At 47.7% G+C, this 27,857-nt stretch overlaps 1 protein-coding gene across 1 annotated transcript; it reads right to left on the bottom strand.

Annotated features, from left to right (window-relative positions):
• LOC144251272 (uncharacterized) lies at positions 1–27,857 on the bottom strand. Its single transcript, XM_077794314.1, has 7 exons — positions 27,657–27,857; positions 25,964–26,172; positions 25,374–25,489; positions 24,976–25,206; positions 23,778–23,892; positions 23,486–23,583; positions 1–101 (listed from the first exon to the last, which is right to left on the bottom strand). Exons 1-7 carry the CDS (start codon positions 27,716–27,718, stop codon positions 78–80), a joined length of 855 nt encoding a protein of 284 aa, XP_077650440.1. The 5' UTR covers positions 27,719–27,857; the 3' UTR covers positions 1–77.

Genomic DNA, 27,857 nt, shown 5'->3' with positions numbered 1-27,857 from the left:
CAGCAGGGAGGCAGCAAGGTGAGAACACCACAGGAGCGTCTCTTGCGGAAACAGCCTTCCACCCGAGGGGGAGAAGTTCACGGTGCAAACACGGCTGGCCCCTAGATGGCCCCACACGTAGGCCAAGAAGCAAAAAGCACATTTTACAAAATAACCACTTCTCCCAAAACTCTGATCGCTTTTTTTTTTTGGGGGGGGTAGAGGGGAGGGGATGGTGTTAAATCTTACAAACAAGAGCAGGAGAAATGATTCCCAGCCAACGGTCATCGTATGCATTCATGTATGGCATTTGGAAGCCATTCCATGTGCACAGTGAAGCTCAAGGATGTGAGGAAGATACGAAAGCACTTTTCATATCCCACATATAACTGGTTTCTGGCTGGGACTGGACAGTATGCAGAGCAGGCAGTGATTTTTATGGGTTTGATTAAGGACATCAGAGCCACCCCAGACCAAACAGAAGACTTTTCTCGGGGGTCCTCTAAGGCCTGAATGTGTGCCCTTCTTTACGAACGGTGACCCCGGTGTGGGCTTTCCCTCGGCCAAGAGTGAATGCCCATGGAAGGGACACCGCATCACACCAAGGTGGACACGAGCCCGTCTGTGGGTGCAAAGAGCTTGGTCAGAATGTCCCTGTCTGGGCACCGCTGAGGACCGCCATGCCTGTCCAAGTCAGGGAGGCAGGAGGGAGGCCTGGTCATGGTCTGAGGGGGCAGCCACCACCCAGCTCCACACACTTGTCACCTCCTGGAATAGAAGCCAGATGAGTCACATCTTCCCCTTTTTCTGAGGACATTGAAATTTTGACACTGACATTAATTGACCCAATGTTAAAGTAGCAAGAGGACAAGGTGGGGCACCTTTTCTAGCCATATCTGGCTTGGGGACCTCAGCATCCAACCTCTGAGAAAGCCCCTTGGTTATCATTGTCTCAATGTGAACCTGTGGATTGAGTCCTTAGACCTGGTCAGAAGCCCAGACTTTCCATTCAGTATCTGGGTTAAATATGAAAATATGGCTTATAATATATATGCTGCCTATTAATGTCATAGATTATATATTTATTAATATATATGTACATTATTATGTTAATATAGTATAATATATACTCTACATATGACACTAGTGAAATATACAATATATACCCAATTGGTTCTGTATGTCATATTAATATACTTGTAGAAGCCCAGTTTTCACATCTGTAAAATAAAAATAGCCAGCTTTTCATTACTATAATGAAACACCTGAGGTAGGCTGCTTTATAAGGAAAATAGGTTTATTTTGGCTCATGGTTCTAGAAATATAAGATCCAAACAGTATGGCATAAGCTCTGTTGAGGAACACGCTGGGCTGCTTCACATGATAGCAGGACTGCACATGTGTCTCTGTGTGATCTCTCTCCCTCTCAGGAAGCCATCAGGATTCCATCATGGGGACTTTGCCATAATAACCTAATCTAATTGCATCACTTCCCACAGCCCCCACGCCTAACACCATAGTTAAATTAAGTTTCCTCTCTCTTAATCCCACTCACGTACAACTTTGGAGATGAAACTCTTGCCTGAGTTTGGAGGAAATGAACCCTATTTGAAGTGCAGCAGCAGCCACCTTGCGGGGCTTGGTGCTGATGGCAAACTTGCATGTTTTAGGGGAGCTACCTGAAACCTGGGGCCTCCTCAGTTGGATACTTTTGGGGAAAAAAAATCTTGTCCTAGAGCCAGAGTGAGGCACACAGGAGCGGATCTGGGACGGGGGAGTTGGGGGACATCGGAGCAGCGGAGGAAGGGAAGGCCGGAGGGGCAGGTTTCTTACCCCCGGCTCCTGGCTCCTGTTTTCTTGACAGTCTGGACCCTGGTGTAAGGCAGGTCCTTCCCAGGAGCACTGGGCTGTCCAACTGGACCAGAGGTGAATGGGCAGGGTTTGGGGTAGCAGAGAGGAACTGGGGCAGGAAGTGACCCCCGCCTGCCCAGGAGGTGTGTTCTCCCAGGCTGGTGCCGTCGCCCTCCTGCCTCCCTGACGTCTGATCTGGCCCAGACCCATCCAGACCCCAGGATTCGAAGTTCACCAAAGTCAGCCCAAGAATCCTACCTGCATAAGAAGAAGAGCATGTGCACACCCATACGGGAAACATCCTGGGTGGGACGTGCCAAAATGCGGGTGGGAGGGGAGCTGGGAGAGTTCCAGTTTTACCTTTGTGTTGGCCAAATGGACAGTTTTCCACGGGACCCATGAGCTCCCAAATCCCCTGTTCTCAGGCTGCATTTCCCGCCCTCCCCAACAGCACCACCCTCTGCTGGGCCCTTCTGGGTCTCCCCTACGCTGCTGGGCCCTGCACCTCCCTGGACTTTCTGCCTTCTTTCTGCCTGCCACGGTGATGGGTCCAGGTCCTCATCCGAGTCCTCTCTGTTCTCTTTCTCCCAGAGCATCCTTTATTCCCTCTTCCGCCCCTGTTCCTGCACCTGAATCAGACCCACTGGTCCATCTCCCCATGAGGAGTATCTGCAGGGGGACTACACTGTAAAGTGCAGACACAGAACTGGCCCAGAGTGCAAAATGGGAGGACCCAGCTCTCATCCCCTTCCCCTTCTGAAACCAAACACATCATTCCCCCCTCCCCCAAAATGCATCCCTGCTCTACTGCAATTTGCATGGGGTGTGTCCCCCCCCCCCAAGAGTTCACACAGGAGAAGCTTGGTCCCCAGGGTGGCAGTGTCAAGTGGTGGTGGAACCCAGCCGCCCAGTGGGAGGTGATTGCATCATTAGGGGCATGACCCTCAGAAGGAGCTAACCTGGTTCTTGCGGGACCCTGCTCAGTTCCATGAAGATGAGTTTTTCTAAAAGAAGTAACCCTGGACCCCCTCCGTCACTGGCTTTCTCTCTCATCATGTGTGCAGAGCAGAGGAGCCCTGATCATCAGCTGATTCTGCCTCCTAGGCAAAGGCAAGCCCAGGAAACATTCCTGGCCAAAGGCGAAGATGTTATCAGCTTTGACTCTTGGCTCTGATGCTCACAGTTATCAGAAGTCCCAGGACAATGGGTGTCCTGGGTACAGCAGGATGATTACAGAATGTTCTTAGCACTCTAGGACAGCGCTACAAAATGTTGCTAGCTCTGTAACTTTTTAGTGTACAAAGAAGCCTCTGACAGTTTACAACAATTCACAACAATGCCCCTATGTTTAACTTCCGGATAATCAAACTCTATGTAATAAACTTGTGAGCTAGTTCTCGGTCACTGTTACTCCATCAGAGTACAGTTTTCCCACCTGGCCCGGGCTTTTCATAAAATTATCTCTGTGTCCTTGTCTCTGTGTTTTTCTTTGTCTCCCATCCCCTACTTGAGAGTCCTTCCTGGATGCTGCCCGGGTTTTGGCAATCACGTGATCCATGTTGCACCCCTTCCTGCTGTGACAACAGCAGGCAACACCTAATCTCCGACTTTCAGCTTCCAAAACTGTGATCTAAATAAACCTCTTTCTTTATGCACTACCAGCCTCAGGTGTTTGGTTATAGCAACAGAAAACAGACTAATACATCCTCCCAACTTTCCTAAGTGGGACATTGCATCCTCTTGCTCACCATGACTGCAGTCCACATCTCCGCCTCAGCCCTGTTGTTCTTTCTTGTCTTGCACATCAAATCAGTTGCCAACTCCCACATGCCTGCCTTTTTAAACTGTCATTGATTATTTTTCTCAAATATACCTCAAAGGTTCTTGCTTCTCTTTCTTCATACCATTCAGAAAAACATGATTTTAAATTGCAAGGGCCTTTATAATTTTTTTAAGAGAGAGAGAGAGAGATTTTTAATATTTATTTTTTAGTTTTCGGTGGACACAACATCTTTATTTTTTTATTTTTATGTGGTGCTGAGGATCGAACCCAGCGCCCCACGAATGCCAGGTGAGCGCGCTACAGCTTGAGCCACATCCCCAGTCCTCTTTATAAATTTTAAACAAGAAATGTGAAATGCAAAAAGAAACATGTCTCTTTAAGGTGAAGACCTCACTTTCAGTAAGACACCTGTAAACCTAAGGCTTAATTTGCCTTGACCTCAGAAAACACACTCTTGTTTTAAATAAATTTACAATTAGATGCATGACAGAAGTTTCCTCCACTGTATACTAAAGAGGTTCCAGAGATGTGAAGGTATGCTCCAAATGTTCCCACCCCCCGCAGATTCCTAGGTGGAAGCCCCAACACTTAAGGCGAGGGGATATGCAGGTGGGAACCTTTGAAAGGTGATCAGGTCATGGGAGTAGAGCCCCAAGAATGGAATCTTGCCCTCATGAAAAAGGTCCCAAGCTGGCCATGGTAGTGCATCCTGTCATCCCAGCAGCTCTGGAGGCTGAGGCAGGAGGATCACAAGTTCAAAGCCAGCCTCAGCAAAAGTGAGGTGCTAAAGCAACTCAGGGAGACCCTGTCTCTAAATAATATACAAAATAGGGCTGGGGATGTAATACAGGGCCAAAGTGTCCCTGGATTCAATCTCCAGTGCCTTGATTTTGGACTTTCCAGGCTCTCAAACTATGCAAAATAAATTTCTGTTGTTTATAAACGATCCAGTTTATGATATTTTATTACAGTAGCCCACAAGGACTAAGGCAGAGGGGAACTCTAATGGGCTTCTGTTGATTGTTGTTGGACAGGCACTCTTATAAATAACCATTATCCACTCTTCCTCACTAATGGAACGCTAATTTTCAAGGGATGGCAATATACTCAACCCCACAAATACATTTCCCAGTCTGACCTTGTAGATGAGTGACAACATGATGAAATTCCTGTCATTCATAATCAAGTTTCTAGGTGTGGCTTTTACCCCAGGTTCTTCTTCTTGTTTGAGGAATGTGGATCTGATGTCTGAGGCTTTAACCGTCATTTTATGACTATGAGGAAAAAGTAGAGCATAGATCTGGGAGAAGGTTGGGTCCCTATTGTTCTGTGAAGCTGCCACACCAGCCCTGAACTGACTAACTTCAGATTTCTTGCTTTGTGAAAAATTAAATAAATAGAGCCTCTAATCCATAGTTCCCATCTTTGGTAGCCCAATGGGCCTTACCAGAGGAACTTTAAAATTATTGCTACCCAGATCTCACCGCAACAGATTCTGATGTAATGGATATGGGGTGCAGCGCCAACACGCAGTTTTCCAGAACTTCCAGAGGATTCTGTGTTGTAGCAGCAGAAGATGAGTACCACCACCCCACTTTGTTTAAGCCACTGCTTTCTAGTTTTGGGTACTTCCAGCCAAATACAATGTTTCATAGTTACTACTTTTTTTATAGTTGGGTATTCCAGCTAGAATCATCATCATGCTTGTAGATGTGGGGCACACAAGATGTCACACAGAATTAGTAGGGGGGACCAGGGGCTAGACCAATAACCTAACCAGGGCCAGTCAAACAAAGTTTTAGAAGCAGGGGAGGAAATTCCATGGTTCTAGGGCAAAAGATTTATTCAACAGAATGTAAAAAGCCCCCACCATAAAAGAAAAAAAATGGCAAGATTTTTCTTTTATTTTATTAAAATAAAAAATCCAGGGCTGGGGCTATAGCTGAGTTGGTAAACAGCTTGCCTTGCATGCACAAGGCCCTGGGTTCACTCCTAGCACCACAAAAAGAAAAAAAATCCATTCACCGAAAGACACTGGTAAATGAATGAAAGGAAAAAACCTTGGACAGAAGATATTTGCAATATAGAACAAAAGACTTATATCCAGAAAAAAACAAATAGTGCACGTCGATCAATACATAAGAGGGAATCAGCTCAGCCCAATAGGAAATGGATGGAAGGCTCGATCAGGCACTTTATTAAATATGATGTTCAAATGGTCATCAGTTCCTGAAAAGATGCTCAATCTACTTGATCCTAAGAAAAATGTCAAGTAGAGTCAGACTTAGTGCTGCACACCTGTAATCCCAGCAATTCAGGAGGCTGAGGCAGGAAGATCTCAAGTTCAAAACCAGCCTCGGCAACTTAGCGAGGCACTAAGCCACTCAGTGAGACCCTGTCTCTAAATAAAATACAAAATAGGGCTGGGGATGTGGCTCAGTGATTGAGTGTCCCTGAGTTCAATCCCTGGTACCCCCCCCAAAAAAAAACCCAAACAATTTCAAGTGGAACTACAGCGTGATCTCTCTCCATAACCACTGTCCACTGCTGTAAGACCAAAAAGACTGACAAAATCCAGTGTTGCTGAGAATATGGAGTAGCTGGAAATCTGCATTGCCAGTTGGTGGGTAATGAATGCAACAGCATTGGAAAACTGTTCAGCAACATCTGTAAAAGCTAAATCTTGAGCCAAGTGCGGTGGTGCATACCGGTAATCCCAGCAACTCAGGAAGCTGAGGCAGGAGGATCTCAAGTTCAAAGCCAGCCCCAGCAACTTAGTGGGACCCTAAGCAACAAAGTGAGACCCTGTCTCTGAATAAAATATAAAAAATGTGGGGATGTGGCTCAGTGGTTAAGCACCCGTGGGTTCAATCCCTGGTACCAAATAATAATAATAATAATAATCATCATCATCATCATCATCATCATCCTAAATCTTGAATTTTTTGAAGGGAATAACGTGGAATAATTTTTTTAGACATCTTTTATAACCACCCAAATCCTTTCTCGGCTCTCAAATTCAATATGCTTAAAAAAGAAAGAAAAACAACCCCACCTTCAAATCAGTAATGCTGTAGGACCAAGTAAACAGTATAATGTGTTTTATAATGTGTTTATAGCAATGACACATGGTGATGCCACCTCAGCTGGGAGACAACATATCCATCCAGGGGCTAGAGGGCCAGCTCAGTGACAGAGCACCTGCTTTGACCTGCTTTGCATGTTCAATGCCCTGGGGTCCATCCCCAGCAAAAACATACAAGGAAAAAGAGTTATAGGTTTTGCTTTTATTTTTGTTTTTTGGTTGTTGGTTTTTGGGTTTTTTTTTTTTTTTATTCTGGGGATTGAATCCAGGGGTGCTTAACAATTGAGCCACATCCCCAACCCTTTTTATGTTTTATTTTGAGACAGGATCTCAATAAGTGGCTCAGGGCCTCACCAAATTGCTGAGGCTGGCTTTGAACTCACAGTTCTCCTGCTTCAGCCTTCCAAGCTGCTGGGATGACAGGTGTGGTGTGTGCCACCACACCTGGCCTATAAAAGGTCTTTATGAACTCATCCCTGGTGTAAAATGTAATTGCTGTGTATACGTAATTTATTTGTTTTATTTAGTGACGCCTGGTTTAGCTTCACTGTAATAATTAGGACCACTTTGGTTGCAAGTGTCGGAACCCAATTAGAACAACACTATCAAAAAAAGGAGGGTTCTCAGTTAGAAGTCATTCGGGGATAGGGATGAAGATGACTTCAGGAAGGAGTGGGTGCAGACACCCCTGGGAGGCCCTCTCTCCCTGGCTCCTGCCTCTCTCCAGTGTGGCCTCACTCTTTGTGCTAATCATGGTCTTGCCTCTGTCTATGTCGTCTCAGGTTATAATTCTGTCCACTGGGCTGACACTCACAGTGCCTTCCCAGGCAAAGAGGCTGATTAGCCCAGTGTGGGTCCAGACCCCACCCTTGAATCACTCCATTATTGCCTGGGAGTGAGGCATGGCAGAGGCGTGGTGAAAGGCCAGCTCTGGCCAGGTGCCCTGCTTCATACCAGTTGATCAGGGCTCGGAGGCAGATTTTCAAAATGCCTACTCCAGAATCATCAGGAAGACGAGATGAGCACAAGGAGAAGCAATGCCAAGAAGTGGGGAGCACCAGATGATAGAGCGACGGGAGGCCCTGCTGCAGGGAACGGGGACTGTGACCATTGAATATCAGGTGGCCTGACTGTGTTTTCCTGTATGGCCGGTTCTCCAGGGTAGCCTCTCGGAAGGCTGCAGCTGGTAGAAAATCAGCCACAGGTCCTGATCACAAGACCCTTTGAGAAGCATCCAGGAGAACATGGGATGCTTCAAACATGTGCCCCACATCTGTCAGCTATGATATGCACCTGGACTTACAGACTAAGAAACACAGAGCACCCGGAATACAAAAAGACAGGAGCTCATTGAAAAATACAGACCATGCTGTGTTCCCTAAACCAGAACCTAAGGGGTGCTAGAGGAAGCTGAGTGACAAAGCATGGATGACAGAAGTGCACCCCCATCCTGCAGAGTCCTGGAGGAGCGCCACACGCCCCAGGCATGGAATGTGTTCTCTGGAGACAGTCAACTTGGGAGACCACGAAATGTAGCTCTGTACTGTCCAAGACAAAATATGGAGGCAAAAATGTGGATGTAAGCCAGGCACAGTGGTGCATGTCTATAATCCCAGCAGCTTGGGAGGTCGAGGCAGAGGATCATAAGATCAAAGCCAGCCTCACCAACTTAGCGAGGCCCTAAGCAACTCAGCAAGACCCTGTCTCAAAATAAAATATTTTAAAGAAAGTACTCCTGAGTTCAATCCTCAATGCCAAAAAAGAAAAAAGTATAAAACCCAATTTCTGAATACATCAAATCCCAAAGATCAACCTGTTCCCTAGAGAGAAATTTGAAATGTCTTTATTAGGGTCACTATAGCTGCATATATCTAATGAAATCCCACAAGCTCCAAAACGAGGCAGACATACCTTTAAAGAATGAATTGTATACATGTGACTGAGACTCAGACCACAACAGTAAAACTCTGCCTTCCTATCATGAGTTTTATCTTCCAACAGTTAAAGCAGTTTATAGAACTTATTTTTCCCATATGTTGACCAGCACAGAAGATGCCTGGTACTGATCTCCCAGCCTGCCACCTGCACTCAAGGTCAGGTACGCTCACAGTAGACCCTCCCTCCCCCACCCCCCTACAAACAAACAATGGCAGACTTCCCGTTCACATCTTGGTTTATACACAGGTTGAAAGCAAATATTGCTTCATCCAGTGTTTCTTAACCCATTTCCTCCGCAATTTCAGCTGTCTTCTTTCAATTCCCCAAAATGTGCATTAATATTTATTATAGTAACATTGTGATTCCTAAAAATTTGACTCCTGAGTGTCATTAAAGAAGTAGCATACATAGAGCAAAGGGACCCTGCTGCGCTTGCTGCTGGGGGTGGTGTAAATTAGTATAGTCATTATGAGATACCGTAGGAGGGTCCTCAGAACATTGAAGAGAGAATTACCATATGATTCCACCATCCCATTACTCTGTATATATCCACAGGAAACAAAATCAGTGTGTTGAAAAAGACCCACACTCCTCTGTTTAGAGCAAAACTTTTCATACTCTTCAAGATATGGAAGCAATCTAATCACTGGATGAATGGATAAAAAAACTGAATGAAACACTATCCAGTCTTAGAGAAGAAGGAAGTCCTGACATTCGCAACAGTGTAGATGAACTCGGAGGACAGTGTGCTAAATCGAATAAGCCTGAAACAGAATGGTAAATACTGCAACAATCTCAATTATAAGTGGGATCCAAAAAAGTGGAACTCGGTTGGGTGTGGTGGCACACACCTGTGATCCCAGTGACTCAGGAGGAGGAGGCAGGAGGATTACAAGCTCCAGGCCAGCCTCAGCAACTTAGGGAAGAACTAAGCAACTTAGTGAGATTCTGTCTCAAAATAAAAAAGAGAAAAAGAGCTGGGGGATATGGCTCAGTGGCTAAGCACCCCTGGGTTCAATCCCTGGTATCAAAAAAATTAAAAAGTTGAACTTGTGTCACTAGAGGGTAGAGGCATGGGGTGGAGATTAGGTAAGAAGGGTTGGGTGGGGAATGGGAAGATGTTGGTCAAAAGATTCAAAATTTCAGCTACACAGGAGGAATCAGTTCAAGAGATCAATTTTATAGCATATGACTACAGTTAATAACAGCATATCTTATCCTTGAAAATTGCTAAGAGAGTAGGTTGCACATGTTCATTAATTTACTTTAGCCATTCTACAATATATTCACATATCAAAACATGTTAAACCCATAAACAGTTTTATCAATTAAAAAAAAGTAATCTGGATCTACTTCCAATTGACAGAGCCAATCTGTGTGTCAATATTACAGGGAAATAATTTAAAAACAAAGAACTAAATAAATTGCCTGTTAGCATCAAAAGAGCCATTTATCAAACTAAATTCTACTGGAAGAGTTTGGATACTACGCAGAAAGAGCCTAGGATTCTCCAGGACCTCAGAGCTTTTATCATCAAAGACACATTTCTCTGGTTGAATGGAGGCAGGGACCCAAAGATGGTGGACAGAAAGAGCCAGGAGCATGGCCGGGTAGGGTCTCAGCCACCTGTGCTCAAGAATGCACAGAAGACAGTCTGGATGAACTAATGTGCATTTACCTGCTTTCATGTCACCTTAAAATAGAGACCTGGAACCCAATGTGAATTCTCCCTGCTTCCCTGCCATGCTGGTCATACCCTGGTAAGGCAGAAGGTGAAACTCAGGAAGGAAGATTTAGCTACAATTTTTAAATCAATGAGGACATGTGTGTCTCCTGTTCATACTGCCCCTGGTTCTCCTAGAGTCTGGAGAACTTTGAGAAACAAAGAGAAAAAATACAGGAAGGAAAAATCTATTACAGTGATCAAGGAGGTGAGTTCACGTCTAATTTTAAAAATCGTAGTTGGTGCAAGTGCTCTGCACCATGCAAGGAGGGATGAAGGTAGAAGAATCCCAAGGAAAGATGGGAGAAATAGAAATTAGAGTTTCCTCCCATGAAAAGCGACCACTTGTACAAGTATACAAGCGAGATAAGAGATTACAAACAGCCTGGGTGAATTGGACCAGTCGACAGGTGTATTCAGCCCAGTGTTTTGAAACTCAGGAGATTTCCATATTAATGGGACTCTGACTTTTTGTGAGGATGTGCAACACCAGGGGTGTCACTGCAACACCTGCGTGAGTCACACAGTAGCTGGGGCTCTTTAGTTAGCCACAGTTCCCTCCCCCACATCCCTCTTGCATTCCTCTTCATCAGCAGAATTGTTTGGACCCTACAGGAATTGATCACTTCTGGCCATGACACCTACAATGTGAAATTCAAGTACAATTTTGTTAACTCAACAAAAGGCTACTTGTTACATGGCCACCATTAATTCTTTGTAGATGGAGGAACAGCACTCAATGATTTCATAAATGATCCCAAGGATGACTGCTGAATGGATTCATCCGTCTTCTGGAAGTTGGACAGGGAAACCTAATCGTTAGTGGCCAATTGAGTGCCAATCACCGGCCTTGAGCCCACTTGGGTGAGCCCTCACCATGGAGAGGAGGAGTGGACTCTAAGATGAGGCACCAACTGTATACACAGCTGCTCAGCTCGGGGCTCAGAGAGGGGAACCATGGGTCCTGTCTAGACATCAGCCTTCAATATCGGCGGGGGGTGGGGGGGGTGGGGTGGGGGGGGTGGTGGTGGTGGCTTGTAGCTCAGTGGTGGAGAGCTTGCCTTGCATGTGGGAGGCACCGGGTTTGATCCTCAGCACTGCATAAAAATAAATAAAGGTATTGTGTCCATCTACAATTAAAATTAAAAAAAAAACCATCAGTGTGGGATGGAGGACCCCATGAATCATTCATATCACAAGCAGATTGGTGCTCAGCAAGCCTCCATGGGAATGAATGGCCTCGTGTGCATTTCCTGCCCAAATGTCACGTCCTTCAGTGGGTGGATGGTTAGACAAACTGGTGCAGCCAGGCCATCGAGATCTACTTTGCAAGAAATAGGAACCTAATATGGATACTTGCAATCACTTGGATCAATCTAGGGGGAATTTTGCAGCACAGAAAAAAAAAAGTCAATTCCAAAAGATTACATGTTGCATAATTTCATTTATATGCTCGTTCATATACTATACATATGAACTAAAAAATATGTAGAGATGGAAAACAGCTTAGTGTTTGCCTAAGGTTAGGGACAGAAAGGAGGCAGGGGAAGGAAGTGGGTGTGTCTACAAAAGATCAACAGAGGGACTCTGGTGGCAAGGGAGCTGTGCCGAATCCTGAGCTGAGGGGCACACGCAAACCTGCATAGGTGGTTAGGGTTGCACAGAACTAAATACACACACACACACACACACACACACACACACACACACACACAGAATATGAGCACAAGTGGGATGATATGGCTAAGATCAGGCGTTCTATTTATGTGAACAGCCTGGTGTGGTGGTGCTGGGGTGTTGCAGGATGTTACCAGGGGGGTACGCTAGGCGAAGACATCTCTGCACGTCATTCTAAATGTGAATCTACAACGGTCTCGAACATTCCCACTTGCTTTTAAAGAAAGTCAGTGTGCACTCGCTTCTTTGGGTGATCTGCAGCTGGGCTCCGAGTGTGCAGGTTCATGGGGTGGGCGGGGGAGCGACAGAGAACGATGCCTCTGCTTCGGTGGCTGTAACTTGGGGACTCCACCTGGCTAACTGGCAGTGCAGCTGCCAGCCTCAACTCCACCTGGATTCTGAGTTGCAGGCAATGAGAATGCTTGATGGAACCCCTCCTGCCACTTCTCTTCCAAATACCGCTAATTCCTGCAGGCCACACGGCTGCCTGTCACACGGATCCTAAGAAACGGAACTTCATGAGGCTTTCCTGACGATGCTACTTTTCTGTCGTTGTTTTGTTTGCTTTTCGATGAGACAGTTAGATATGTCGTGGTGGAAAGTCAAGTATATCATATTTTAATGCTCATTAATGGACATTATATGTTTTTACTTATTAAAAAGCTACGTGTTGGCGGTTGTGGTGGTGCACACCTATAATCCCAGTGGCTCGGAGGCTGAGGCAGGAGGATTGCAAGTTTAAAGCCAACCTCAGCAATTGAGTGAGGCCCTAAGCAACTTAGCAAGACCCTGTCTCTAAATAAAAAAATAAAAAGTGCTGGGGATGTGGCTCCGTGGTTAAGTGCCCCTGGGTTCAATTCCTGGTACCAAAGCGAAACAAAACAGAATAAAAATAAAAACAAGGAAAACAAACTCTTCAGAGTTAAAAAATAAATATAAAGTGCTAATATGATAAATGGCCATGCATCATGCTAATGGAGAAGGCAGGCTGTAGGGAACGCGTGGTATAAAGGGTGGAGTTTATTTGCAACAAAGAAGAGCTCAGACAGTGCATTATCAGGAAGACACGGAACAAAACCTTTGGAAACACAAATAGAAAACACCAAGCCAGTGATTTTGTGCAGAATTAAAATTTTAGAGGGTCCTCATGGAAATCTATGGACACCTTTCATACTCTGTGTGACTAACCTGGCCTCCTCTCCAGGATGCATTTAAAAGGAAAATTGGTATCCGATTATGTTATAAACATTTCTCCAAGTCAGTAAATCTCTTTTTAAAACATAATTTTAATGGCTTTATGCTGTCGATACAGTAGATACATCATCTTTTTCTTCACTACCAGACACGGACATTGTCTGCCTGTTTTTTTATATCTCTGGTATTGATTATGTTCTCATGTGTCGTCCCCATGAGAATCACAGATGAAAAAGGATGAACACCTTGGTGTCATATTGGGGTCCAAGTTTCCCCCAAAAAAGGTGTTGTGTAAACTTACCTCCCCTAGAAGAGGGTTTGCTACAGGAAAACCTTTTTAGAACTTGGTGGTGTATTTTTAAAGAGAAACATGTGCTAATTTTGTCATGGAAAAGTTGCATCCTATAGCTTTTTTTTTTTTTTTTCTGGTTGCTATGTGGGAAATACTTTCCCTGTGTGTCCGTGAACAAGGGGAAGTCTCCTCTGAAAATCGTTTGTGCCTTTTGAATAGAGCCCAAGAATGGTCCCATCCATTTGGATAAGTGTGCAACTTCATTGAGAAGCCAAACTGGAGTACATTTTATCCATTTTCTGCTGTGGCTCTGGGTGGTTTATGAATTATAGTATTATAAATTAATTCTGGTATTCCCCAGCAGATATTAAGCTGGTGGTTTCTGCAGGTGAGTCACTGTGACTAGAGCAGTGACACAATGGTACAAAGGACCTGCCTTGGAGGGCCTTCCATTCCCCTGCAGGTAGGGAGTCAGACCCTAACCGGACAAGCCTGTGACAAGTCCGTGGGACCAAGGTGCCAAGGAGAAAAATACACAGGGAAAGAGGACCTGGGGGTGTAAGTTCGAGCCTGTGCTATTTTTAAGGCTGGTGTTAGGAGAAGGCCTGAAGGATCAGAGGCCACAAAGAAGTCAAGCAGAGGTCAGTAGGGAAAGTGCCCCCATCAGAGAGCCCAGAAAATACAGAGGTTCTCATGCAGGTCCTAGGAAGGACAATGGTGGGTGGCATCCCAGGTGGAGGGGAGATGACGGGAGACGGGGTCATTGAGAGGGCCAGAGGCCAGGTGTCTTTGTAGGTAGATGGAAAATCATTCAGGACTTGTGGCCTGGTACGGGCGATATGGCTTTGTTTATATAAAGGCTGGTAGTCTCTGACTGCAGGTAGAGAATAGGCTTTAAAGAGTCGCACAGAGAAGCCAGGAAGCCAGTTGGGTCATGGCCACGCTCCTGTTAAGGGGATGACATTGGTGGATTTTTGGTGTTGTCTGGAGAATCGGCTGAAGGATGGCTTGGGGCCTGGGAGGGAGGGAGAAGTCAAGGTGGCTCCAAGATCTGGGGCCTGAAGTGCCATGATACCCGTGCACAAGTCGAAAGGGGCACCGCCACTCCGCAGTTCTGCTCTGATATCACAAGCTGGACTTGAGCCTGAGCCCAGGGCGGAGGGGAGGAGACAGCAGCGTGTGAGTCGGCCAGTCCTGGAGAGGGTGGAGACCTCGACTCAGAGGCTGTGAGCAGGGCTGGAGGCACAGCTCAGTGGCAGAGCGCGTACTCAGTGTCCACGAAGCCCTGGGTTCCATCCCCAGCAAACCCCAACAGAAAAAGGATGGCTTCAGAGGTTACGAGTGATTATAACCAATGATACCCCCTATATATAGAGAGAGGGGTCCGTGACTGAGAACCAAGCCCTGGGTAGCCCACCAACCTGCAGTTTGGGTTTACAAAGAGGAACAAATCTGAGACGGAGCATTGAGGCAGGAGGAGAGCAGACAGTACCACTGGGACATCCAGACAAAGTCCAGGTCCTTGGTGTGCTGAACAAAGAATCGAGCAAGACAACGGAAGTAACAGAGTACAGATCTACTGAAGGGGAAGAGAGCCCTCCATGAGGTGGAACAGAGGGGGCTGGGAGGGAGAGAGAGAGAGAGAGAGAGAGAGAGAGAGAGAGAGAGAGAGGGAGGCCGCCCCAGTCTCTGGAAACTAGGGTGTTATATTCTGAGCTGTTTGAAGACCTTACCCCACTTTCTCCCATTGGTCATCTTATGATTCCTGATTAGAGTATTTTCTAATTTCCTCCCCATTGGTTACTTTAGAAAACCTACTTAGAATATTGCCCACTTTACTTCCCTGGGTAATTTTCAAATTTGAACCTGAGGTGGGAGTTGTCACGTGTTGTCCCCAGTGGTGGGGCTGTCATGGTAACGGGATTTTACTGTACACCAGGACAGGACTTGTCTGCTCGTCTGGTCCTCCAGTGGCTTCTTTCTGATCCCTGTCTCCGCTGTCTTGGTGACCCTGGACTCCTGCCCAACACGGGGAGACGGGTCCAGACTTCCGTGAGTTGGTGGGTTTGTTGGTGGAGGTTGGCAGAAGTTCTTTTCTGGTTTCTTCCGTCTTTTCATTGGGATAAGAAGCAAGGTCGTCAGGTGGAGAGGAGAGAAGGTGTGAAGGGCTGTCACCAAGGGAGAACACACAAAGGAGGGTGGGTGCTCAGGCGCCACCTGAGCAAGTGGTCGAGATTTTCCAGGGAGACTTGTCTACAGGTTGCATGGCTTTCTTCAGCCTCCGGCTTCTCAGTTGCAGGTGTGCAGAGAGGTGGACTTGTGCGTGGCTGGGGTTTGGCCAGGTGAGTCTGATCCAGGGAGACCTGGTCAGATATCCCAGGGCACGGGTGAAGGAGTAGCAGAGCCCAACGAGGAAGGAGGCAAACCTATAAAGACCTACTGTGAACTTGATTCAGGAAAGCCAGATACCTTTAAAGTAAGGGGAGTAATGTAATGCACTGGGTGTTGGATTTTTTTTATTTATCTACTTGGAGAAAGAAGAAGTGAAGTGGCACCCCCTTTCCCCACAGAAAAGCCCTCTTCACCAGGGCTGATTTTAGGACTGTCAGCAAAAGAGTCCAATGTAGATAAACTTTCTATTTTCGTGTCTCCCTGTTTACTTGGCCACTGGCCGAGAAGATACCAGCACTCCAGGTGCTGGACACCCCCTTACTAGTTATCACAAATGCATCCAGGATAGTACTTTGAAGAAATGTGTAAACAAGGCCTCTGGCCTTGAGCTGAGCTTCACAGAGATGTCTACATTTTTTTAAGATAAGTTACAAATGGGCTCCATGGTAACAGCTGGCAGGGGGAGGGAAGAAAGGGGAGAAGAAGCTCTCCCCTTCTCAGGTGTTGTCCTTGAAGAGTTGACTTGCCCAGAACAGTGAAAGAAAAAGCTGCTTTTATGTGAACTTCTGCAGACTGTGAACTTCTGAGCCCCTCCCCTTACACGCTGGGTATAAAACTCTGAAACTTCCTGAACTCAGGGTTCAGGGGATTGACTGATTACGGCAAAAGCTGTGCCCTCTGAGCCTGGCTGCAGCCAAATAAAACTGTTTCCCGCTATCTTCGGTGCCTTGCCTCGTTTGTCCCTACAACAGAAGAAGAAACTCTTCAAGTTGTCTAGCAAGCTTGGTGTCCCTGGCCCCACGTGGCCACTGAAGTAGATATAAGAAGGACTCTATTTTGCAGTTCGGTAAGTCTTTAAGTACAACTAGAAGCTGCTTGGGAGGGTGATGTCAGACAGTGCAAGATCTATGGGCTCAACCCCCACACTAGCCAGCTTTTTGTTACTCTAAAGAAACACCGGTGGCAGTCTACTTATGAAAAAACACAAGAGAGACATTTATTTAGCTCACCGTTTTGAAGGCTGAATGTCCAAACAGCACAGCACAGACTCTGGTGAGGGAGGACCTCATGGCAAATGGTAGGAGTGCATGGTGGAGGAAAAGATCACATCTCAGAATAGAAAAGCGGAGAACAGTGGAGGGCAGGCTTGGTCTTCCAACAACTACCTTAATTCCTTCTGAGGGCATGTCCCCACTGACCCAAGGATCCACCACTTAAAGGTTCTATACCAACTCTCCACACAGCCACCCTGGGGACCACTCCTGTAACATATGACCCTTGGTCGCGACCCACTGAAACCCAGCTCCTTCAGTGAGCAAAAGGCAAAACTCCTGCCCTCATGGAACTTGCAATAACAGAACCTACCACTCAAATACAAAGCAATGAGGAAGAGGGTCTTAGGAGTGGGGTTGGGGATTACATTTTCAGTTGAGTAGTCAGGGGGACACCCCACTTTGAACATGGCATTTATGTAAATTCTTGAAGTAAAAATAATATCTGTGAATATCTAGGGGAAGGGTGTTCCGGGCAGAAGGAATGACAACGGCAAGGGTGTGGCTCTCTCTGGTCTGTGTAATGACATGAACCTGGAGTGGGCAAGGGCAAAAGCAGAGAGAGATGCAGGACAACTCCTGGGGTCATCTGGCAGGCGGCAGGGGAGAATAGATTTCAGGCAGGAAGGAAGTTAGTGACGATGGTTCAAGAGTGAGAGAACTTGGTTGGCTCATGCAAGGGTAGAGGCTGAGAAACACAAATCCAGGAGGGACCACGGAAGAGTTCCAGTCCAAGGCCAAGAGCAAATGAAGACAGATGTCCTGGCTCAAAGACGGCGAGGCAGAGAGAAAAATATTCCTTCTTACTAAGCCTCTTATTCTTTTCAAGACTTGGATGATTGGATGAAGCCCACCCACATGTCAGAGGGCAGCAGTCTGGGCTCCGTCTCCTGATTCAAATGTTAATCTCCCCCAGCAATGCCCTGGAAGACACATGCATAGATGACATTTAAGCAAATATCTGGGCACCCCATGGCCCAGTCAAATTAATCATCACATGGGCCTTATCCCCAGAAAGCATGATTGATTTGCCATCTACAAAGATCAATCCATGTCACATAATGAAGAACGGGAATCACAGGAGGCTTTCTGTAGAGGCAGGGGATGCCTTTGACAAAATCCAGCACTCCTTTATTATAAAAACACTCAACAAACTGGGAAGAGAAAGGAAACTCCTTGACCTCGTAAAAGATATCCATGAGAAATTCAGAGATCGGGCACAGATACAATGTGTCTGTGCTCACCACTTCAGTTCCACACACTGTGTGGGGAGGTTCTGGGCAAGACAAAGAAATGAAAGACATCTGGTTGGAAATGAAAAAGTAAAACGTCTTTATTTGTCACGGCATGACTTGTATATAGAAAAAATCCTAAGGAATCCCCCACACACACCAAAAAACGATCAGAACTAATAAATGTGTTCAGCAAAGTTACAAGATGAAGGATCAATATATAAAAATATTATGTCTAGACACCTGTGATGCGGATATAAAAATAAAACTGAAGGGCTGTTCAATGGAGAATGGCATCCAAAAGAAGGAATTCCCCTGCTCTTTCTCTTAGTTTGGGTGCAAACATTAGCATTTGGAGAATCAGGCAAGATCTGACCCTCAGTGGGCCCATTAAGAGGGTGACTCCCAGGAGGTATGTGGTGGAAGGGTTCAATGACTCCTGCAACCTGCCCTGATGGAAACCACTTTCAAGTTAGTCCCTCAGTCCCCACTTGAAGACACTTTGCCATGCAGATAAAAGTTTGAATTTCTGTAACTCAAGAAAATGTCCCTGCAAGAGACATTCCCCGTTTGCTAGGAATGAAGCTATAATCCTTTCATGCTAAACTCAGAGGGGGAAAAAAATGGAAAGAGATTGGGTACTTCTGGAAGCCAAAATATAAAGTGGGAAGCAGCAAAGAGTGTTGGAAATAAACTTTTCTTGATGCTCGGTATAGATTTTGTTGAATTAAATGGAGTGATTTCAAATGAAAGGAAGATCCTTGATCCTTGGGTGTAGTTTGATGGTTGATAAAGCACGGGTGTGGTCTCATATGGTCTTTAGAGATGACTCAGTGAAGAAGCATTGATGTGATCCCCATTTTCGGGGAAGAAAGTAGTACACAAAACTAATGATCACCTCAGGTCCCACCGCTATGAAATGATAGAGCCTGAACTCAAATTCAAATTCTCTTCTTTCCAAATTCTTTGCTCTGGCAAGAGTGGAAAGAGTTTGTCTACTTATCCCGTACAGAGATTTTAAATCACAGTTCATACCCTTTAATAGGACACCATTTTTGAAATAGCAATTTTAAAAGAGTTTCTTAAGTAACTGAAAAAATGTAGGGAAGAAGCACTCGTTTTGCCAAATTCATCATTAGAACCTTCAAGTTCATTTCTTGCTCCAAAAGGCCACATCCCAAGGAGGATATAAAAAATCATGAGGCCATGAGCTCATGTTTGAGAATTTGCTGTTTGAATACAGGCCACGGTTTGTCAAATGAATTAAGGCATATTTTAGAACTGGCCCTTGCCAGGGACCACCCATATGTCCTTCAACTGAATTACTATAAATTCTTAGAGAAATGCTAATATGATGAGCATTTTGTGCTAAGCACCCGCCTTGCCCCAAAGCACTTGTGTTGGTGGTCCAAAAGCAGATCAGGGAATTTTTTTTTTTTTTTTTTTTTTTTTTTTAGGATAAACACTTTTCAATTTCCATAGGTCTTTGCCTACATAAGGGCTCAGTTGATATGGAAACGGAAGCAATCAGAATTGTGTCTTCCTGGCGTACACAGGGTTTCAGTGGCTGAGCAAACGGCTGGCGTTCATGCAGGGGAGGGTGGGTGCCGTGGGGGAGGATGGGAGAAAAGACAAGAAGGTCCAGCACCCGGATGCCAGGTGCTCTCTCTTAGCAGCAGCATCATTGGGAAGGACTCCAGGACCTACCACAGGGAGGGCACTTACACCAAAGAGGACCCTGGGGACTTTGATGGACAAACACTAACCCCACACCCGTATTGCGGGAGGCCTCTACCAGCCTTGCATCCTTCTCCCTGGCTGGCAGAGGGGGGGCCTCACAGGACCAGCAGCCTGCCTTGAGCCCAAAGCTGCACATGGGGTTTGACCCTGCTGAGGTCAACCTGGAGGTCTGGGGTGTATGTGGTGCTCAAGCAAATCCATGAATGATGAAATGCGGAATCTTTGCACCTTCTCTATATCTGAAGCTCCGGGACAAAAACCGGCATCTCCAATCCTGGTTAGGAACCTGGCAATGAGAACTCCAGATGGGGTTTGACGACATCATTCTCCATTTCTGTTAATTAGTTTTTCTGCCATCTTGAGGTTGCTTTCCTGCTTCTATTAAAACATTCTAGTTAGGTGGGGGGGAAAAAAAAAGTCTCTCTGGGAAACAAAGGGAAATGTGTCGCTGTATTTTTTATTGAGACATCTGGGGATGTTTTTAAACATTCACCATAAAAGAATCATATTTCCAAGGAGCGAAGAAGGATAATGGCATCAAGTTGACCTTGGCCACGTAATTATATTTCTCTGGGCCTCGATCTCTTCGCCAATAAAACGAGGAAGACGTGAGCTGGCCGACGGAACATCTGGAGGGTTCCCTGAGAACTCTCTTCTGCCAAGGAGACCCTGGAGCAGGAGGGTGCCAGGGGGAGGCTGGCCATGACCTTGGGCGGAGGCTTCGTCCATAAGTGCGGTGAAGCTCCAGCAGCAGCCTGTGCTCCCGCTGCCAGGAGCCGGTGACTCCGGCACCCAGGCCCTAGGGAGCCTGTGGTTCCCTGCACCTGACTGACCTTTCCCAGGTCCCACCCGGGACTCAGCTTTCCCAGGGAATGTCTCTGAAGCTCGTGAGCGGCTCTGGGGTCAGAGGAACCTGGGTCTGGGTCATCTCAGCCGCTGACTGTGTGGGGGATGTTCGGGAACTGATTTAACTCTCTGGGGGTCTCTGTGTCTCTTTCGTGGTAACATGAGAACGATCGTTTTGTAGGTTCTACTTGGTGGTTCAGGGATGAGGCTTACATGGAAGATTTCTGAGAAGAGGGTTTGGAATACAGAAATTTCTCCAATAAATATGAGTCATAACAGCCGCTGTGGACAGAGGAAGCTGCAGATGCGTCTGATTGCCTTTGGCCCTGGCACGCATTGGCTTTTGGTCACTGCCTTCCAATTTTTGTATGGCCATTATGAAGTAAAACCAGCAGAAGCTGGGTAAGTGTTATGGATTTCCTCCGCTCAGCATTTGCTGGGCACGTGGAAGGAGTTCTAGTATTTGTGCAGAAAATGTTCAGGAAGGGGATAGAGCTAGTAGTCATGAGAATCATAGCAAACACCCTGAGGGACCACCTGATCCCCTGCAGGCATGAAAGACTCGCTTCCTCCAAGGCCAGATGTCGCCATCCATTTTCTGTTGCTATCATGAGATACCTTGGGCTGGGTACTGTACAAAGAAAAGAGGTTTATTTAGCTCACGGTTCTGGAGGTTTAAGAGCACAGTGCTGGCTTCTTCTTGGCTCTCGACAGGGCCTCGTGGCAGACGGTATTGCGATGGCAGGGAAGATGTGTGAGAAGGGCAAGGGTGACAGAGGGGTGGGCTCAGGCTTGCTTCTAACAATTCATCCTTCTAAGAACTAATCCAGTCCCTCGAGACCTGCCTTCATCCCTTCCAAGGATGGGGCTCCCGTGACCCAACTATCTCCCACCAGGCCTCCCCTCTTCAAGCTCCTGCCACCTCACACTGCCATTCTAAGACCCTGCCTTAAGTCTACCTGGCAGCTCAGCTTCTCTCCCTGCCTGGCCCCTCTCCCCTTCCTGCCTCTGCTTCCTTCCACGGGCATCGATCCTAGGGGCCCTGGTGGAGATAGGCCTGGGGACCAGACCAGGAGGAGTCTGGACAGAGTCCCGAGGCGTCCATCCGATCTGGGGTGCTAAGTTGCGAAGTCTTCATCTCATGACTTGTGGTTCACAGCCTCTGAGACGGACGGGTGCTCCATAGTGGGTCAGAGTGCCAAGCCCGGCCTTGTCCCCAGCTCAGGGCCCTTGGAAAAGGGCGTCTTTAGCAAGCTCCAGGGTTATTCTCAACCATAAAGGAAGAGTGGCTGCCTAGGAAGGTAAACTTCGCATTTTTTAAAAAAAATTTTTAAATGTGTTCTAATTAGTTTTACATGACAGTGGCATGCATCTTGACGTTACATAAATGGGGTGCAACATCTCTTTCTTCTGGTTGTACACGATGGAGAGCTACACCGGCCGTGTAGTCCTATCTGCCCATAGGGTAAAAACGTCTGACTGGTTCTATTATCACTCGGGGTTCTGAGTCTCCTGGGGTCAGAGCGGGGTGTGGATGTTGCTTTTCTGCTCTTAGAAGGGGACGTGGGCCAGCGTGGCGATGAGAGGCAACATCCTTTAAGGGGCTTCAGTGCCACTGGCTGCCTCTTCTTGGTGTGGCCGGCGATTCTTGGCCCTTCGGAGTGAAATGACCTCCAGGTTCGAATAGCTTTGCCAGCCAGACCTATGATTTCAAGTAGATTTCAGAGACGATTGATATAGGTGGTGTTGGAAAATGAGTCAGAGATTATTGGCAACTTTAAATGTAATTGTCAAAGGAGGATGAGTCCCATCCCCAACAGCAACAACAACAACAAAAACATCTGATCAGCTATGAAATATGTATAGGTCACTGTATTAATTCATGTCAGCAGGAACTCAGGAAAGACCCCAAATTTCATAGGTAAGCTCATCACTCATTTCTAACCCTGACGTGAAGATGAATCATTTCAGGAAACTGTGCAGTGAAAATTCAAGACTCTAATTTACTATCACCACTGAAACTGGAGTCCAGCCTTGAGCCGAAACACACTTTCTCTCTGCTCAGTACCTGCTTCAGCAAGGCCACAGTCAGGACACGTCAGCATCCCATACAAGGGAACCTGCAACCTAGTTCCTGTCCTATTCTCATCTGTCACCCATACCTGTCCCTGCCCTTCTGGACTGCATGCTGCCACCTGACACACAGACTCCCTCAGACATGGCAGTGGACAAGCTGCTGCACTCGCTCATCTCAGCTCCAGCCCTTCACACTGACCTCTCCCTTCTTGATTCCCATCTATCCTCCTGATCATCCAGAAGCTCCAAATTCAAGAGGGCATGAGTAGTCCATGGTATTGGACCAGTGTCTGCTCCCCACCCAGGTGTAAGCACCACGGGACACCCCTGCTCCCAGGCTTACCAGAACACTCTTGGCCATCTCTGGACTTTGTGTTTCTAAGTGGACACGAATTAAGCAGGTGTCTCCCACCTGCTTGTGGGAAAGCGGCCTGGAGGACTTGCAGGTTGATTCTGAGAACTGTGGGGGATGGAACATCAGCAAACCCAGAAACAGAAAGCCACCCCAGACTGTCAGTTGGCTCTATGGGCTTCCAGCAAATATGTCCAGGTGCTGAGGCTTCTTATTTCCTCAGGTCGGAGTGGAATGGCAGCACATGCACAGCTTGAATAAGGTAGGTGTTTACCTCCTTTCCCTTGACCTGGGGGCGTTTCCTCACGATGAAATATTGTATTCCCAGATTCATGGACAGACACACGAGTGAGTGGTCAGAGACCTTGATTTCTGCAGAGCGAAGTGGAGAGAATTGTTAGGTGGCACTCAAGGATTATGCCACAAAACACCCACAACCCCTGAGAGTCTCCGCCAGGCCCATCACACTTTGGTATTTTGGGGCCAAGGCCCACTTTCTCTTGGCTGTCAGTTATCCTGAGCCCACTGTGGATCATGTCTCCCCACTGTCTGATTGTCCTACTTACTCTCATCCTCAGACATCATATACAGCAGCTCAAAGTTGTCCACATCCTCATGCTGCAACAAATTTTGGTCCAAGGCCCTGCGGATGAGGCTTGTCACCGTCTCCTGAAAGGTCACCTGGATCAGGGTGGGACAAATGTCATCAGAGAATGGCTTTTAGAAGAGCTACCCAGAAGACTGTGGTCAAACATTCAGGAGAAATCTCAGCTACATATACAAGGGCACAATCTTGTTATCCTGCTACCTGAGTGTGTCCTCCATATACCACCTGGGTTCTTGTAATGTGCTACTAGAACAATCCTGGTACAAATATCTGCCTGTACCTGCCATCTCCCCTCCCCCTGGGGAGCCACATTCCACTCATGTCAAAGGACCAAACTGCCTATGCACAGACACACTCTCATCTCACTGAGATGAGAGCAATGGGCCAGGGATCTGCGCACCAAGTGTGATCTGGGATGCAGGCTGCCTTTGTGGGTGGAAGAGGCAGATGCACTGAAAATTTGGGTCCTGACTGCCACGACACAAAACAGACTCAGATACAAGAGTGTGCACTTGAGTGCTTCATGATAGCTTTGAGAGGCCCTGGCCTCTGGAAGCTCGGTGCGGGTCTGGTTGTAATGATGTACTTGACTCAGCACTGGCAGTCACTGAACATGTCTCCTCTGCAGCTGGACACCTGCAGCATTAGCGTGTCTACTGCACATCCATAGAAATTCTGCCAAGAACCCCTTTAGCTCCGTATTTACATACATGCAAAGCCTAACATTCCGAAGCTTTGGCATGACCCCCCAGGTGATCCCGACCCCAAATTCCTACACCTAGTCATGCTAAGGAGGTTCTCTTCCCTGCCACCAGGAACACATCCCCTCCTACACATGTGACAAGTCACTGCCACCTCCTCTGCTCCAACTTCACTCATTGAGAATACCAAGTTCTAGGCACTGCAGCCTGCACCCTGGACATATCTCTGCCTTCATCTGTCCACAGCACTTCCGTCTGCACTTCTGGCCTGCAAAACCCACAATACACAGGCCCACTCACCACGGAAGCTGGGCATGCTGATGCTCTCCCTCCTCAGGTCAAGCCCTTAAGACGGACCTCTCTCTTCTTTATTTCCCACCATAGCCCTGGGGTTGGCTGTGTCTCCTGCCTTCCACTGTGTGGACACCCAGGAGGCAGCCCTGCTGTCGGGCTTACCGGGATGCGCTTTGTCTCCCTCAGGCTCTGTCCCTCTAGGAGGACGTGAACAACGCGGCTGTCTTCCACCTGCTCGCTCGAGTGAAGCAGTGAGGAGCTGCTACTGGTGACTTTTCTCATGCAGCACTCATTGCTTTGGGTGGCCTGGGGCAATGATCCTGCAGCCACTGCAGAGCTGCTGCTCACAGCTGCTGGGGTCCTGGATGCCACTGCCACAGAAGGTTCCAAGAACTGTGGGGGATGACAACATCAGCAAAGCCCAGCAACTGCACCCCACCCAGCCTGGCAGTTGGCTCTGGTGGGCATTCTACAACATCCATCCAGAACCTGAGGTTCTTGTCCCCTTGGAGGATGTGGAGTGGCACCAGGAGTAAAGACTGAAGAAGGTGGCTGTTTACCTCCTTTGGTTTGACCTTCAACGACTTGCTGGCATCTGTTTCTCGAAGAAGAAAGTCGTAATGCACTCCTCCAATCAGGCCGTGATAGACTTTCGCATCAGCAGGGACCCTCAGCTCTGGAAAGGCAGGGGCAGAGGCGTGGTAGGTGACACTCAAGGAATACACTACCCAACATCCCCCACAACTGAGAGCCTCTGCCAGCTCAGGTCTCACACACAGACCTGAGAGCCCCCGAATCCAGCTTCTGTTCCACCAAAGACTCCCCACTGATTAATCCCTGAGGACCCTCTATGCACAGGAGGTCCACTACAGGAACACCTTTCAAGGAAATAGCCCCTTGTACCCCAGTACCTCTTAGTTCACGTTGGACCCATCAAAGAGAAACAGCTAGACTTTGTATCTGGATTGGTCCCCAAAGACTCATGTGTTGAAGGTTTTCTCCCCACTGCAGCAATGATCACAGGTGGGTTTGGGGAAAAGCACTTGATGGTGGGTGCCTCCACCTTGACAGTGGACTCATCTACTCATACAGGGCTACACTAATTGGAGGGGTATGGTTTGGAGGTGTGTTGAGGTACTTAGGTACTCACCCCGGTCCGCCTGGCTCTCAGGCTCTGCCTGGCTTGATCTGCCATCTTCAACCTGGGCCAGCAGGTGGTGTGCTTGGTGCTCCAGGTTAAAGCCACTCAGGAGGAGCCACATGTACGGCAGCAGCTGCTGCAGACTCAGAGAGCCTGGAGGCTGATGGGAAGCCTCGGAGTAGAAGTTCACCCAGGTCCCCAGGAAGGAAGATGAGGCACTGTGGGGAGGCAGGTGTGGAGTCAGCAAAACCCTGGCCTTGCCTTCGCCACGGCCTCCAGAGCAAACCTCTGACCCTACCCTCCTGAACCGTCCCTGGTTCTGAACACACCAGTCCACCTCAGGCAAGACACAGTGGCTGTACAGGCAGGGTCAGGACAGGTCGCTACAGGCAAAGAACCTTCAACGAAGGAGCGCTAGATCCATGGTTTGACCAGCTCTCCCCTCCTCTGGGCAGGCCTGACACTCTTCTTCCTCTTGGCTACATGCTCTCCAACCTGGAATGCACCTTCTGGGAGTGTCTGTCCTCCTGCCCACTCTTCTCGGGGCTCAAGAGACACCTCCTCCCCTGGCGTGGGCTGCAATGCTACCTCATTCTCTGTGAGCTCTCACTGAGTTCCCCTGAGTAGCGGTGGACCTCTCTTTTCCCATGAGTGCAGACCACATCTCTGTGGCCCTGGGGGAGGACAGGGAGGTGTGGTGTGGGGGGATCCATTATCCCAGGGCCTTCCCCAGAGGACCCTGACTCCACCTACAACTCCCCGCCTTACCCCTCCTACTGTTGAAGCCCCACACCTTACACTGCAGGCAGAAAACTGAATTGGGCAGAGCAGTCTTTCCTCAGCCTTCCCAAGTCAAATCACCTTGCAGGTCCCTATTCTGGAAACAGGAGCCCACCCTCTTGACCCCAAGCCCATTCCATGTTGAAGTTGGTCCAAGGGTCCACCATAGTCACTGAAGAGGACAACGTGCAGTTATGCCTCATGGAGTCAGGGATGCAGTCCCATGGAGGATATGTACTCATGGCACCTGCGGTTTAGGCTGACCCCATGAAAAGGGACACAATGGCAATCATTTGCACCCCATTTTTCACTGAATTATGAAACGTGACTGGAAACGTGTCTTCACACAGTGGGTGCTTTCTCCATGTTCACCAGTGAATGAGCCCAAACTGCTGATTCCCACATATCTCTGGGTGTGGGAGCTGCCATGTCCAAAGCCCCTGTCCAGCTATGTCCCAGCTAGGACGCTCTGTCCCACTATGGAAACTAACATGTCTTTATTAACCCAAAAGTGCTTTTCCCAAGGCCCGAGTTTTGAGACGCCTCTGGCACAGATCTACGTTCTTCACAAAGCCAACATCACACCAGAAAGACCACCTGGCCTCACTGAGTCCACCTGGGAATGAGCTCAGTGCACACCATTGAGCTGTGGTGCCCAGTGTGTGGGGACTGCTCCATGGACCTCTGTGGATCAGCTGGAGTCAGGATGGTTTCTCTGCCTGAGAGGGGAAGTTCACTGCCCTTGCAAGGCTGTGGCAGGCACCTCCAGGACTCCTCCCATTCGGGGCTGACATTCCACTATGAGTGTGGTCCTCTATCTCATTAGGTATCACAAACCTTTGGGTCCCTGAGAGGCACATGGCAGCCCCAAGACAGAGGCATGAGGGGGCTACACACTTGGGCTTGGTGGTCTGGTGCTTACCTTGGGAACAAGAGATCCAGCACCTGCTGGGTGGGGATGAAATCCCAGGAGATTAACCCCATGTGGCTGCTGAACTGTAGGTTCCTCCCACAAATGACAGGCAGGAGCTCATTCCTAAGCTGGTCCTGCCTGTAAGGTTCAAGGCTCTGAACCCTGAAGGGCTCCTCCGTGTTCTGATCATTTTCACCCTGGGTTGGGACC

Source organism: Urocitellus parryii (genome assembly GCF_045843805.1).
Source record: "Urocitellus parryii isolate mUroPar1 chromosome 12 unlocalized genomic scaffold, mUroPar1.hap1 SUPER_12_unloc_3, whole genome shotgun sequence".
In the NCBI taxonomy this organism is placed as follows: Eukaryota; Metazoa; Chordata; class Mammalia; order Rodentia; family Sciuridae; genus Urocitellus; species Urocitellus parryii.
Note: the sequence above shows the minus strand (reverse complement) of the source record. Positions and strands in the feature narration are given on the sequence as shown.